Raw genomic sequence first — 13,800 nt, 5'->3', positions numbered from 1 at the left:
GGTGTTCCCGGACCAGATTGGAGATGTAACCTCTCCAATGTGTCCTGGGTCGACCCGGGGGCCTCCTGCCGGCAGGACATGCCCGAAACACCTCCCCAGGGAGGCATCCAGGAGGCATCCTGACCAGATGCCCAAACCACCTCAACTGACTCCTTTCCATCCGGAGGAGCAGCGGTTCTACTCCGAGTCCCTCCCGAATGTCCGAGCTCCTCACCCTATCTCTAAGGCTGAGCCTGGCCACTCTACGGAGGAAACTCAATTCGACCGCTTGTATCTGTGATCTCATTCTTTTGGTCATTACCCAAAGCTCATGACCATAGGTGAGGATTGGGATGTAGATCGACCGGTAAATCGAGAGCCTGGCTTTCTGGCTCAGCTCCCTCTTCACCACGACAGATCGGCTCAGCGTCCGCATCACTGCAGACGCCGAACCAATCCGCCTGTCGATCTCCCGATCCCTCCTACCCTCACTCGTGAACAAGACCCCGACATACTTAAACTCCACCACTTGAGGTAGGACCTCTCCCCGACCCGGAGTTGGCAAGCCACCCTTTTCTGGTCGAGAACCATGGTCTCAGATTTGGAGGTGCTGATCGTCATCCCAGCCGCTTCACACTCGGCCGCAAACCTACCCAGCAAGAGCTGAAGGTCAGAGCTGGATGAAGCTAGGAGGACCACATATATAATCAAATTTTTATTCTGTTGGGCATGACACTGTTTATGTTTACATTTACCAGCCACTAGAGGGCACCGTTGCGCTAAAAAGTCCGCTCAGCAAGGCGAGGTTGGGACTGTGTTAGCAGACCTGACAAGTCAAGCAGCTGATTCTGAGCCAGACGTTGTTCTAACGGTAAATACTGTTGTAAAATAAAGTTAGTAGAGATTATTCCTTATCCTGTATGTTTTGTCTCTGAACATGGTGCTGGAATGTGTCAGCAGTGAACCAACATCCCAGCAGCTGGAAAATTAGTTCTGTTTTTGCAATACCACCTCTGAACACCAGAGTTTGCCAGATTGTCCGTGTTCTATAGTCGACCTTTAATTTCATAATTCTAACCTTTTTTCTCTGAATCTTGACTTTAAAATTTGGTTACTGGAGCCAATTAAAACAACTCTGGAGCTTTTTGCCAACTGTCGTCAAATTACAATTGTTGGCCTTGCAGTATTAGCTCACAGGAGACACGGCAACCCCACGCTCACTGGTGCTAAACAGTAGTTGCGTCCCTCCTTCCTTTGTTTAGAAAGGAGAAAAACTGACAATCCCCACAGCCAGCTGGATATGAAATATGTTTCAGTATAACCATCCTTCTAAAATGACTGAAACATTTTAGACTCTTTTGGGATTTTCTCACTGTATAATTCTCACTATATTCTTACACACTGCACCTTTAATCTCAGAATTCTGACTTTAATAATTCTGAGAAAAAGTCAGAATTCTTTAAAAAAAAGTTCTTTCTTTTCATTCTTTTATTTTCAGTGGCACTAATTCTCTTCTGTAGGTTGGTGACAGCCACATCAAGGCTGCTGTTTTTCAGTATCAAAATGACTCATGAGTGTTTTTTTGCAGTTTGCAGTCCCTCCAGGAGGACTTACTGGTTTGCACCGCAGACGGATATCTCCATGTCCTGCACTGGGACGGACTGGGCAGCAACGGACACAAGGCCATTTGCCTCACTACCATTCCCTTTTCATTAGACCTGCAGTCCGCTCGAGGTCAGATAAGTGGCCTCACACATATACAGCTGTGATTCTGTGATGTTTACTCATAAATCTATCTGGTGTAGGTGGTCCCTCTCTGGACCTGGAGGGGGTTTACATCCGCTGTATGGAGTACTGCGTGACTCTGGACGGCTTCGCTGTAGTTCTCAGCGATGGGCGCCTGGGCTTCATCACGCCTCTGAGTAGTTCCATCACTGCAGATGTAACGATTCCCACACACACACGCTGTCCTCACACAGAGATCTCATTATAAACCCATAGAGACAATCTCCTCTTTATGCTATTCTTGTTGCTCATCTTTCTTTGGCTGAACAGAAGCAACACTACACCATCCTGGTGCGTACGTTACCCTCCCCAGACCCTGTTTACTCATATGAGGTCAATGGGTTGCTGCACTGTTTAATTGTAACATGAGAAGAGGTCTGCAAGCTAATGACTACAGGAGCCGCTGTTAGCATCTCTTCTATTTACTTATAGGGAGCCACAGAATCAACTTTACCCTTAAATTCAAGAGTTTATGGTCTCAAACAACAGTTTTACCTTTTTGTTGAATATAGGCAGCTTGGAGGTCAGTAATGTTAAAATGGCCGCTGAGAAACGATTCGTCCTGATAAAAGCTGCTTCAACACATCATAAGCTTAGGCACGCCACCTTACAGTAGCATGTGGCAACCCACTCCAGCAAAGACCTTCGAAATGTTGGTCACATTAATGCTAACTGCAGAACGAGGCTAGCCCTGTACTTTAATATTTTGTACATGATTCAAAAAGGAAAGTTCCTGCATCGATTCCCGAATTTCTAAAAAATCTTCGTTTATTTGAAGAAAATTCGAGTCAGCGTTGCTTTCTGAGTTGTGAAGAGTTTTTGGGTGACAGAGCCCCCTCTGTGTTATTTTTGGCATTCCTTTTCATACTTATGTGACCGCACAAAACCTCCATACAAAACAATAACAGTGACTCACAGCATACAATATTAAAATGTAATCCGATTACTACTGTGCTTGCAGTTGTTAGCGTTCGTTGTAGGATGCTAACCACTGTGGCCTCATCAGCTGCTTATTTTCACATCCAAATAGACGGTTATTGTATTACGAGGACCTTTAAACTGCATAGTGGGTTTAGAGGTGACCATGGTAACACTACAGATGTCGAAGTCAATTCAGATTTGCTACTGAATAGTAAAGTACTGTTGACCTTAACTCGTGTGTGTGTGTGTGTGTGTGTGTGTGTGTGTGTGTGTGTGTGTGTGTGTGTGTGTGTGTGTGTGTGTGTGTGTGTGTGTGTGTGTGTGTGTGTGTGTGTGTGTGTGTGTGTGTGTGTGTGTGTGTGTGTGTTCAGCAGCTGCAGGGGGTCTGGGCAGCTGACGTATTCGATGGTACCTGTGTTGCTGTCAACAACAAATACAGACTGATGGCTTTTGGCTGCTCCAGGTGGGTTCATTTCTCTCTCTTGCTCTTTCACTTTGCCTTCTCTCTCTCTCTCTCTCTCTCTCTCTCTCTCTCTCTCTCTCTCTCTCTCTCTCTCTCTCTCTCTCTCTCTCTCTTCCTCTCTCTCTTCCTCTCCCCCTCTCTCTCTTCCTCTCCCTCTCTGCATTTACAACACCTTACTAGGTGTGTTTGCTGGTATCGGTGTGCTATGGTGAGCTTGTTGTCCTTGTGGTGTGTGTCCACTGTGTGAATGTGTGTGTTTGTGTTTGCTGAGGCCTGCTGCTGTGTGCTTGTCAGGATCTCCTCCTGCCAGGAGTTTTGGTCTCCTCGCTGCTCCCTACTTATTTATTTATCCTTTTTAGTGTCTAAAGTTTTTTCCATGTAGCCTGGCCAGTCCTCTGGAAGAGGAGAGAAAAGAAGACCCTTGAACTACGAAAACAGTTTTGCTTCACAAGGAGAAACCCACTTGAATGAACATTGTACGATAAAAAGGAGCTTTTAAACATCAGTGGAATTTCCACCACTACAATAAAAGAAGGGTTGCTGCTGCCGGGTTGTTGTATCTGTGCACATGTGCGGGTTTAAACTGACCTTAAGTTTCTTATTCCCATAACAGCGGCTCAGTTCTGGTGTACATGATAGACACCACCACAGGATCCATGCAGCTCTCTCACAAACTGGAGCTCACACCAAAACACTATCCAGGTATTCTCTCTTGATTCATCGCAACAAACCATTTCCTGTTTAGATATTCCCAATATCTTTATTTCTTTAGCTTATTATTAGGTCTTTTTTGTTGTTAACATCTGTTCTTTTCCATTCAAATGGATACAAATATATGTATCCCTGTGAGAAGAGAAAAGAGCCTAGGATCTCTGTGTCTGTTCCCCTTTAGACATCTACAACAAGACCGGCTCCGTGAAGCTGATCTGCTGGTCACCTGACTACAGCGTTGTCATGGTAACCTGGGAGTGTGGCGGTCTCTCGCTGTGGAGTGTGTTTGGTGCTCATCTCATCTGCACTCTGGGAGAGGACTTTGCGTAAGTGGTCGCTCACACAGAGAGAGAGAGTTTGTAGCATCTCATTCATTCTCACCATAAATAAAACTAACTGTGTGTTTTTTGTGTAAATCTCTGTGTTCTGTCTGTTTTTCTCAGGTATCATTCTGATGGTACGAAGAAGGACCCACTTAAAATCAGCTCTATGGTGTGTGGATTCTCACTGTCATGTCTTTAGGCCAAATTTGAAATAAAAGTCCTGATTTGTTTGAGTATCTTGAGCCAGCTTTGCTAAAATAATCGTGTTTCATTGTGAAAACCCAAATTCAGCACCGATTGCCATTTATTTCTGTCATTTCTATCATAAAGCATTGATTTTGTACACTAGTACGTTTACTAGAAGCACATACTTTGCTCTCTGTCTCACACTGGCTCTCTGCTGGTTCCCAGAGCTGGGGAGCAGAGGGCTACCACCTGTGGGTGCTCCCTTACAAACAGGAGAGGAGGAAACAGGAGGAGGAGCAGCAGGATGTGGAGATGATCTCCCCTCCTCACCCTTCGCTGCAGGCCGGCATATTGCAGTTCCACTTCATTAAGAGCGCCCTCACAGTCAACCCTTGCACGGTGAGAAGAAACTTTCCTGCTGCTTATTTACACAAACAAACCACTGCATTAAATATTCATTCTTTATTTTGTTCCTTTCCTGGCTGAACAGACCAACCAGGAGCAGGTGCTGCTGCACGGTGAAGACCGCCTCTACCTGACCTGTGGTGACCCCACGCAGATCCACAGCACCTCCGACACACACTCGCACCTGCACCCACGTGACGGTAGCCCGCTGCATCGACCCCCCAACCCCGACTCCTCTCTCTCTCAGGGACTCAGCACTTTACTGGGACACAAGCACTGGCAGGTGGTCCAGGTGAGAGACGGGGGGGGGGGGGGGGGGGGGTCCTGTCTGCAAGAACTAATCATTAAAAAGTCCAGGTGAATGATGAGATGCTTTTACTTTTGTAGATCCACAGCACATACCTTGAGAGCAACTGGCCAATACGGGTAAGTGCATGATGGTGCGTTATACAAACTTATAAAATCCATTACATTGTAATTTTATAGCTTTAATTGTTCCTTTAGTTCATTTATTTATTTATTTTCTGGGATGTGACATTTATATTTGTGTGTGTAATATAAATCAGGTAGGATGTAAATTGTGGTATTATTTATGTTTGAAACAACGTCTTCAGAAACAATCCCTCAGCAGTTTTAATGACTTCCTCTATAATAAAATGAAGCTCTACTTTATTTTAAGGGTTCAGATTCTTTCTCATTTCCTCTTTCATGAGCTGTATTTACAAATAATCTGGAGGCAGTTTTAGCTTTTTTTTAAATCTCACACCCTGCTGTTTTATCTGTGTCTACATTCAAGTCTGTTTAGTCTCACTGCTGTTTGAATGTAAATGCAAGGCCTTTTATCATGTTAGTAGCATTTTACTTATCTTGATGAGACTGCATTTGCTCAGATGCTGAGTCTAAGTAGCTATGCTGCAGGATTGTTTGTGTGTCCCTACAACAGTCTTAGGTGCCCCCACCCAGAGTTCATTAAGCTGATATAATTCTGTACAAACAAACTTAAAATGGTTTTTTTCACGTGTTCATAATCAAAAAATGTCTATTGAAACTATTGAAACAAAGTTATGCGTGTAATTTTGTGTAAAGGGTTCCTAATGTTTGCATGTGTGTGTGTGTGTGTGTGTGTGTGTGTGTGTGTGTGTGTGTGTGTGTGTGTGTGTGTGTGTGTGTGTGTGTGTGTGTGTGTGTGTGTGTGTGTGTGTGTGTGTGTGTGTGTGTGTGTGTGTGTGTGTGTGTGTGTGTGTGTGTGTTTTTAGTTTGCAGCCATAGACTCAGTGGGCCAGTGCATAGCTGTAGCGGGCAGGCGGGGCTTTGCACACTACTCCTTATTCACCAGGAAGTGGAAGCTGTTTGGGAACGTCACTCAGGTACGTTGACTCTGTTAACTGAGGATCATGAAAAGCTTTCTGATTTGCTTATTTACAGGTTCCACTCAAAAATACGTAAGGGTGTAGTGTGAGAATCGGTTCACTGACCTTTTTTCTTAAGGTATAACAGTTCTATGGTTGATATAAAACACGTTCACGATGGATTTTTAAAGTACCACATCCCTCTCACATAAAGGGATTTCAGCAGTTTTATTCATGACGTTTTCAGTACCTTCCAGAATGAGCCGTTCCAGGGCTCTGTCACTTTAACCCTCTCAGGCTCAAAATAAGTTTTGATAAAACGACGAACAACTAAGTCCTTCAGGGTACTTCTGAGTTAAAAAATGCTCATTAAATACGTATGTGGAGTAACCAGGTAGGCAGGTTTTAACGTTGCAAATCTGCAACGCCTGCCTCCAGAGGGTTAAGGAGAACAAGCTGGAGGGTCACGCCCATCCATCCCCTAATTGGCTTTTTTAAAACCTATTGTGTCACGTGCCACATTCATGTTTTCGCTACAATCAGCGCTCTAGTTAAAACTAGCTAATTTATACTTCGGGACGGACGCACGCAACGCGATTGTCCGTCCTTTCGAGGGCTTTCCGACAGGCTCGCAAGGACAGACGGTGTCGAGCTCTCTTTTCTAAACATCCATCCATCGAGACAAAGAACGCAAGCTTGTGACTGGTCAGGACGCGGCTGTCGTCCACAGCACCGCCATTGCTCCCTCAAAAACATAAAGAGTGCCGAGGACATCTAGCGGCAGACACAGAGCAGCTTGAAGAGTACCCATGGAAAAACTTAAAAAATGTGACTGTCTTATTCCCCCGTGGCTGGAGGAGTGAAAGAATGTGCAGCAAGCATTTTATTAGTGGACGGAAATGACAAGAAACGTGGGATTAGAGGTGGCGAGGTGGAGGAGAATGAGGGGCAAATTTGTCCGTCTTAAAAAGTCTCTTAAATACAGAAAAACACGATATAAACACATTATCTTGGACCGGATGCATGACAGGGTAACCCAGAACAGCGCTACGCCCTCTGTTGTCCTGGCGGGGAATTGCTTTTGCAACACTCCCCAGAAGACGGAGAGGTTTGAGGGCAAATTGTCTCCGTCCGTGTGTGCGTGTCTCTCCCTCGTGGAGCTGATGGAGAAGTATACATTAGGCTTTAGCAGTTGGTGGTGGTGGAGGTGTGGTTCTATGCCAGTATGGCAGCACAAAAGATGCAAAATGTCAGATTAGTATACTTTTTCCCCTTTAATGCTGAACGTTCCTGGTGTCATTTTTCAAGACTGAAAATCCTGGAAACTTGCAAAAGTAACCCAAAGTTGTTCCTTCGTAGGAGCAAAACATGACCGTGACAGGAGGTCTGGCCTGGTGGAACAACTTTGTTGTAGTGGCGTGCTACAATTTTACAGACCAACAAGAGCAGGTGAGAGCATCACTCCGTATGACATCAGCGTCATATGATTTAAAGTTCTGACTTCATTTTCTATCCTCTGGCTCCAGCTGAGGATCTATCAACGCTCATCCAACCTGGATAACGCCTTTGCATCTGTCACCAAGCTGCATTCTGACACTCTGTTGCTCAACGTCTTCAGAGACATGGTCATCCTGTTCAGATCCGACTGCTCCATCTGCCTCTACAGCTTAGAGAAGAGGAATGATGGGTGAGTGGGTTCAGTTCAGATCTATTGGGCATCTGATCTATAACTTGGCACAGTTTGTTCTTGTCATTTTCAAAATCTTCTCCTGAGCTTTTGTCTCCCCCTTCTGGCAAAGAGAGGAAATACTCACAAACAAAATTGTAAATAATAACAGAACAGCATTTTTTTTAAAGCTGACATAGACAGCAGCATTGACAATTTATGATAATATTTATTTGCATTGACTTTAGTATTTCCTGACCAACAATTTGCCTATTTGCACTTTTCCTTCCAGTCCAAATCCATCTGTAAGTGTGGAGCTGCTGCAGGAGGTCTCCATGTCTCGCTACATCCCTCACCCGGCTCTCGTGGTCTCTGTCACGCTCACGTCTGTGCGCACAGAGACCGGCATCACCCTGAAAGCCCCACAGCAGGTATCAGTCAGCACACATGAGCAGGCTGATCTCTGAGGCGAAACCAGAGGTGTGTTTTAATCTGTGTTCGTGCGTTCGTGTCAGGCCTGCACCGCAGAGAGCATCATGTTGAATCTGGCTGGCCAGTTGATCATGCTGCAGAGGGACCGCTCAGGACCGCAGGTACGGGAGAAAGAGACGCCCGTCGTCAACAAGAAGCTAGTGAGTCCAAACTCCTCATTGGTCTCTTCAGATTTTAGGATTTCTCTTTATTTAATAGTTTTTATCTTTATTCTTTAGCTGCCATTCTGTCCTCCGGTGGTTCTGGCCCAGTGTGTGGAGAACGTGTGGACCACCTGTCGCTCAAACAAGAAGAAGCGCCACCTGCTGGAGGCCCTGTGGTTGTCCTGTGGAGAAGCAGGAATGAAAGTGTGGCTGCCGCTGTTTCCGCGGGACCACCGGAAGCCCCACTCGTTCCTCTCCAGACGCATCATGCTGCCCTTCCACATCAACATCTACCCTCTGGCTGTGCTGTTTGAGGACGCGCTGGTTCTGGGGGCAACCAATGAGACCGTGCTCTACGACGGGCTGCAGGGATCCACTGAACCACTGGAGGCGCTGTTTCCCTACTGCACCGTAGAGAGGACCTCCCAAATCTATCTCCATCACATCCTGAGGCAGCTGCTGGTTCGAAACCTGGGTGAACAGGTACATGGGAGTGTGACACTGGCTTATGAGAGGGTTTCTGAGGAGAAAAACAACCTTTTTTTTTTTTCTTGCAGGCTTTGATGCTTGCTCAGTCCTGTGCCTCCCTGCCCTACTTCCCTCACGTCTTGGAGCTGATGGTTCATGTGGTCCTGGAAGAAGAAGCAACATCACGGGAGCCAATTCCCGACCCTCTGCTCCCCACCGTGGCAAAGTTCATCACTGAGTTCCCCCTTTTCCTCCAGACAATTGTCCACTGCGCCAGGAAAACGGAGTACGCGCTGTGGAACTACCTGTTTGCGGCAGTGGGAAACCCCAAAGATCTTTTTGAGGAGTGCCTCATGGCTCAAGATCTGGACACAGCAGCCTCTTATTTGATTATTCTACAGGTAGTTGCTGTGATTAAAAAATACAGAAAGACAGAAAATGTAGGATCATGATGGTAGAGCTCATCCTCCTGTGTGGATTTTAAATGGGGGGGTACCACAGGGCACCATTCTTGGTCCACTTTTGTTTGCTGTGTATCTTCTGCCTTTGGGGGGGGGTTCGCAGGCAAGTGTGATGACCCACTGCTATGACCTAGCTTCATTGGCCCTGTATGAGAAATCTGTTACCGATCTTGGGGTGAGCCAAAGACAAACTGGTGGAAACATTTTCCAACACCAGCCTCATCTTTTTATGTGGACAGCGAAAATGCAGTCATTTAAAAACAGTGATGTCACGGCCCCATGTCTAACTTACACACATGTAACCTTTGTCTTGTTCTCTTTTACCCAGTGCACAGGGCTCATGCATATGCTTTAACCTGTGACCGTGTCAGGCCTGCTGTAGTCACAACAGCATTTTAGATTGCCGAAGGCTTTTCTAAACAAAAAAAAAAACACATTTTAATGAGGATATTTTGTAGAAACGGCAGGTTTTTTTATCTGAACTTTGTCATTAAAAAAATAATTATCTCTTTGCAGCACATCTACTAAAACCTTCAGTTTCTATAAATATCTGTACCCAGCATTTTGGTCTGGACTTTGTAAAAGCTTTTCTCTGAGTTGATGTGAAATTTTCTAAAGTCACATATAAATATTTCCTTTCAGAACATGGAAGTTCCAGCTGTGAGCCGGCAGCACGCCACTCTCCTCTTTAACACCGCGCTGGAGCAGGGAAAGTGGGACCTTTGCCGACACATGATTAGATTCCTCAAAGCTATTGGCTCAGGGGAGATGGAGTCCCCGCCCTCCACTCCATCCACTCAGGTGAGGCTAAACCAAACGGGAATGAACGCAAACCTTCTCTTTAGTGGATCGGCGAGGCTTAAAATGTCATTGTTCTTCTTAGGAACCTAGCTCTACCGGAGGCTTTGAGTTCTTTAGGAATCGCAGCATCAGTTTGTCTCAGTCGGCAGATGCCATCACAACAGGGAAGTTCAACCTGCAGAAGACCTTCAGCATGCCCACTGGAGCATCTGCTAAAGGGTACGGACCATCCGCTGATTATGTTGTAATGCGTTAGCCTCCTACGTGCTCTTCCACTGTTTCCTTGCTGTGTCGTCTCCTTCCAGTCGGGATGCGGAGTGCGCGGAGAACATGTACATCGATATGATGCTTTGGCGCCATGCCCGCCACCTCCTGGAGCAGGTGCGCCTTCGAGACCTGGGGTGCTTTTCTGCGCAGCTTGGCTTCGAGCTCATCGGCTGGCTGTGCCGCGAGAGGAATCGCGTAGCTCGAGTAGACGACTTTGTGTCAGCGTTGAAGAAACTTCACAAGGATTTCCTCTGGCCCTTCCCCGTTATTCCCGTGGGAAGTCTCAACTCGCCGCTGAAGAACGGACGCTGCCGCACAGGTGAGGGATTAAGGCCACGTTTAAAGTTGGAAGAGTCTGAATCTGTCTTGTGTTTTTGTTGAAGTTCTGAGCGCCCAGCTGCTGAAGTCACAGTCTGCAGACAGCCTGCTAAACAGCGACATGGACTCGGCGCCGCCTTCCACAACCCCCACCAACCACACCTGGATGGACGGAATTGGACAGAGGGACAAAGACATGGACACAGCCTCGTCCGCTCACTCTGACCCACACTCGCCTCAGACACGAGACGCTTTCCTGTCTCTGCTCACTAATAAAGGTAACGACACGCCTCCTTCGTGCTGGAGCTTGTAGTTTATCACCAACAAACGACTTTTACATTCCGCTAACTTCACTTTTTGCGACTCCCAGTCGAGGAGTACAGCATCGGCTCGGCCACTGATCTGACAGAGACCAGCTCAGTGGTGGACGGCGACTGGACGATGGTGGAGGAGAACTCCTCCGCGCTTTGCCTGAGTCAGGCCGAGCTGGAGCACATCTCCATGGAGCTGGCCAACAAAGGGCCGCACAAGTCCCAGGTGCAGCTCAGGTGAGACCAGCTCTCCGGATCTTTAATCCTAATCCCATCCGAGCTGATGGCTGACATCTCGGCGGTCCTCCAGGTACCTCCTACACGTGTTCATGGAGGCGGGCTGTTTGGAGTGGTGCGTTGTGATCGGTTTGATTCTGCGGGATTCAAACGTCATCAAACAGGTGATTAGTTTCCTCGACAACCCTGAGGTTCCTCCAGAAACGGTGCAGAGTGTCCGAAACGGCTTGTTGGCTGTTGATTCGTGGGTCTCTACTGACTGGTGAGTGCAATACGCACCTATTTTATGTTTGCATTGTTTTGGGGAGATCTTTTTTCACATTTTCCCCTCTCCCAGCAGCCTGGGATACAAACCGTTTCTCAGCCTGATCCAACCACAGCTGCAGCAGCTGATAGAGGTGACATCTGAGCAGGTGCAGCCTGAAGCATTCCAGCCCGCCAGCCAGACCTCGAAGCTCAGCGCCGCCGAAGGTCCGGGAGGAGCTCCCACACCTCGAGCCGAAGACAACAGAGGGGTGGTAGCTCCTCTGGGCCTGGCCTTACCCTCACTAGAACCGACGGGAGGTTTTCCACGCCTCCCCTCAGAGGACTCCCCTCCCGAACAAACCGAGGAGCAGGGAGAGGAGGAGGGAACCTACGACTGCACCTTGTCCTGAACACTGGGGCCTTTTCTGGACTAACCTGTGAACTTTCGACTGAGGGAGAGATGTGAGGAAGCAGCAGCAGCCGACTGGAAACAGACTGTGTGTGTGTGTGTGTGTGTGTGTGTGTGTGTGTGTGTGTGTGTGTGTGTGTGTGTGTGTGTGTGTGTGTGTGTGTGTGTGTGTGTGTGTGTGTGTGTGTGTGTGTGTGTGTGCGTGCTCAGGAAGTACCTTTCTCTGCAGTCAGTATTATCTAACCTTCAGATTTGCCCTTTGTGATGAGTAGAGCCCCCTGAACAAGCATCTTCTCAGCAGGCTGCTGGGTTTCAGTCTGACATTTCACCAAAACACGCTGTTAGAAATAAAAGGGTCACCTGTCAGTTTTTACTCCTCCAGGTGTTTTGGAGGCTGCAGAGCAGCACATCAAAGCACCAGTATTTTTTTTTTTGTTCTACATCAGAGAATCTGATCAGCTACGCTACGACGCTAAAGTAGAAGAAACCATTTACGCCGCACGCTGACGTGTGCCTGCACGAGAGCTGTTTCATACTTTTCATACCTCATGATTTTAAAATGTTTTGATAACTTTTTTCGATGTAACAAAAAATACGACTATTTTTCTACCTGCTCTTGAATTTTCCGTGAAGAAAACATATGAACTCTGTGTGATTCACTAACGCTTATAGGATTATTATTATTATGAGGAATTATTTGTTGTTTGTGCCGTTTCTCGCCACTCACCTTTCACTTTTTCACACCCGACCTTAGCTGAAGTCAAGCCAGATTAAACAACTTGCTTCCTTTCCAAGTATTTAGACGATCAGTGTTTTTTAAAAAAAATGCTGCAGAACCAAATCAGCCGACTCTTTCAACTCGGTCAAACTCCAGATTTCCTGTCGTCAGTGCAGCAGGTCGATGTGTTATTTAAGCCTTGCTTATATTTTGGACCTATCATCAGAAAAAGCTTCACTTGAGTCCCTCTAGGCAGTGTTAAGATCATGATTTAGCCTTGTAGCCCTGTATTCTTTATGTATTAACACGGTTGATCACTTGGAGCGGATTTTTATCATATTAGTTGTTTAGTTCTTATTTATTGGCGTTATAGCTGAGTGATAATTGCTGAATTGAGGTTTTTTTTAATAACTGATAACCTTTACCACCTTACGCCACTGTGAGGTCAGCTCTCATCTACAAGGTTTGTCAGATGTGTCAGTATTATCTCGTGCAATGAGTTGAAAATGTTACTGGAGCTTTATGTTTTTATGTGCGCCCCTTTCCTTTTGTCTGTGTTGACCAAAATGTTGCGTTTCTATTGAAACACAGGAAGTTCTCTGTTTGTTTCGTAGACTTTTTCTTTTTTTTTTAATCCTCTTTATTCAGAAGGGCAACTGGCCGACACATGCACACCTGTGTTGTTGTCCTGTTCCGGTAGACCCGCCTACAGCCACGCTCCGCTGTGAGCTTCACCTGACTTGAAAACGAAAACACGATGAACCAAAGACTTTTAACGTCCAGAGGCCTTCTGTTAAAGCACGTTTAACTGAACGCTTGAGTCGTTACTCCGAGGGAACAAAAATATTAAAAAACAGTTCAAACCTAATGATTCCCGGCCCCAAACTAGGACTGACGGCATGCAAGACAGTTTCCTACGGAAATGAACATTGCAGATGCTTGATGTTTTTTTTTCTCTCTGCGGGCTGAGTGGGAGGAGTCAGTCAGGTGTGTAATGGACAGTGACACCCCCACCCTTCTGTGTACAGTTTAAAAGTATCTCCTGTTTACTCAGAGATGTTTAATCTCTGGGATGGCAGACATACTGAATGCAGTGTAAAGATGCTGTCTTGTACATTCGCTTTTTCTACTCATTCAGTTT

General features: G+C 46.4%; 1 protein-coding gene across 3 annotated transcripts in view; it reads left to right on the top strand.

Annotated features, from left to right (window-relative positions):
* Positions 1 to 12,128, top strand: part of ric1 (RIC1 homolog, RAB6A GEF complex partner 1) — a 40,814-nt gene extending 28,686 nt beyond the window's left edge. The window contains exons 5-27 of one of the 3 annotated variants that reach the window (XM_015942204.3): positions 1,568 to 1,713; positions 1,785 to 1,921; positions 3,060 to 3,148; positions 3,762 to 3,850; positions 4,041 to 4,185; positions 4,303 to 4,351; positions 4,594 to 4,767; positions 4,859 to 5,065; positions 5,161 to 5,199; positions 6,030 to 6,140; positions 7,482 to 7,571; positions 7,649 to 7,809; positions 8,081 to 8,219; positions 8,304 to 8,420; positions 8,499 to 8,906; positions 8,981 to 9,292; positions 9,995 to 10,153; positions 10,236 to 10,372; positions 10,459 to 10,739; positions 10,804 to 11,016; positions 11,109 to 11,286; positions 11,360 to 11,548; positions 11,624 to 12,128. In XM_015942204.3, coding sequence (XP_015797690.3) covers positions 1,568 to 1,713; positions 1,785 to 1,921; positions 3,060 to 3,148; positions 3,762 to 3,850; positions 4,041 to 4,185; positions 4,303 to 4,351; positions 4,594 to 4,767; positions 4,859 to 5,065; positions 5,161 to 5,199; positions 6,030 to 6,140; positions 7,482 to 7,571; positions 7,649 to 7,809; positions 8,081 to 8,219; positions 8,304 to 8,420; positions 8,499 to 8,906; positions 8,981 to 9,292; positions 9,995 to 10,153; positions 10,236 to 10,372; positions 10,459 to 10,739; positions 10,804 to 11,016; positions 11,109 to 11,286; positions 11,360 to 11,548; positions 11,624 to 11,942 — 3,889 coding nt within the window. In that variant the 3' untranslated portion in view covers positions 11,943 to 12,128. Of the gene's footprint in view, positions 1 to 1,567; positions 1,714 to 1,784; positions 1,922 to 3,056; positions 3,149 to 3,761; positions 3,851 to 4,040; positions 4,186 to 4,302; positions 4,352 to 4,593; positions 4,768 to 4,858; positions 5,066 to 5,160; positions 5,200 to 6,029; positions 6,141 to 7,481; positions 7,572 to 7,648; positions 7,810 to 8,080; positions 8,220 to 8,303; positions 8,421 to 8,498; positions 8,907 to 8,980; positions 9,293 to 9,994; positions 10,154 to 10,235; positions 10,373 to 10,458; positions 10,740 to 10,803; positions 11,017 to 11,108; positions 11,287 to 11,359; positions 11,549 to 11,623 lie in introns of all 3 variants that reach the window. The other 2 variants (XM_015942195.3, XM_015942192.3) reach the window with 2 other exon arrangements.
* Positions 12,129 to 13,800: the final 1,672 nt, after the last annotated feature.

The sequence above is a fragment of the Nothobranchius furzeri genome, chromosome 6, assembly GCF_043380555.1.
Source record: "Nothobranchius furzeri strain GRZ-AD chromosome 6, NfurGRZ-RIMD1, whole genome shotgun sequence".
In the NCBI taxonomy this organism is placed as follows: Eukaryota; Metazoa; Chordata; class Actinopteri; order Cyprinodontiformes; family Nothobranchiidae; genus Nothobranchius; species Nothobranchius furzeri.
Note: the sequence above shows the minus strand (reverse complement) of the source record. Positions and strands in the feature narration are given on the sequence as shown.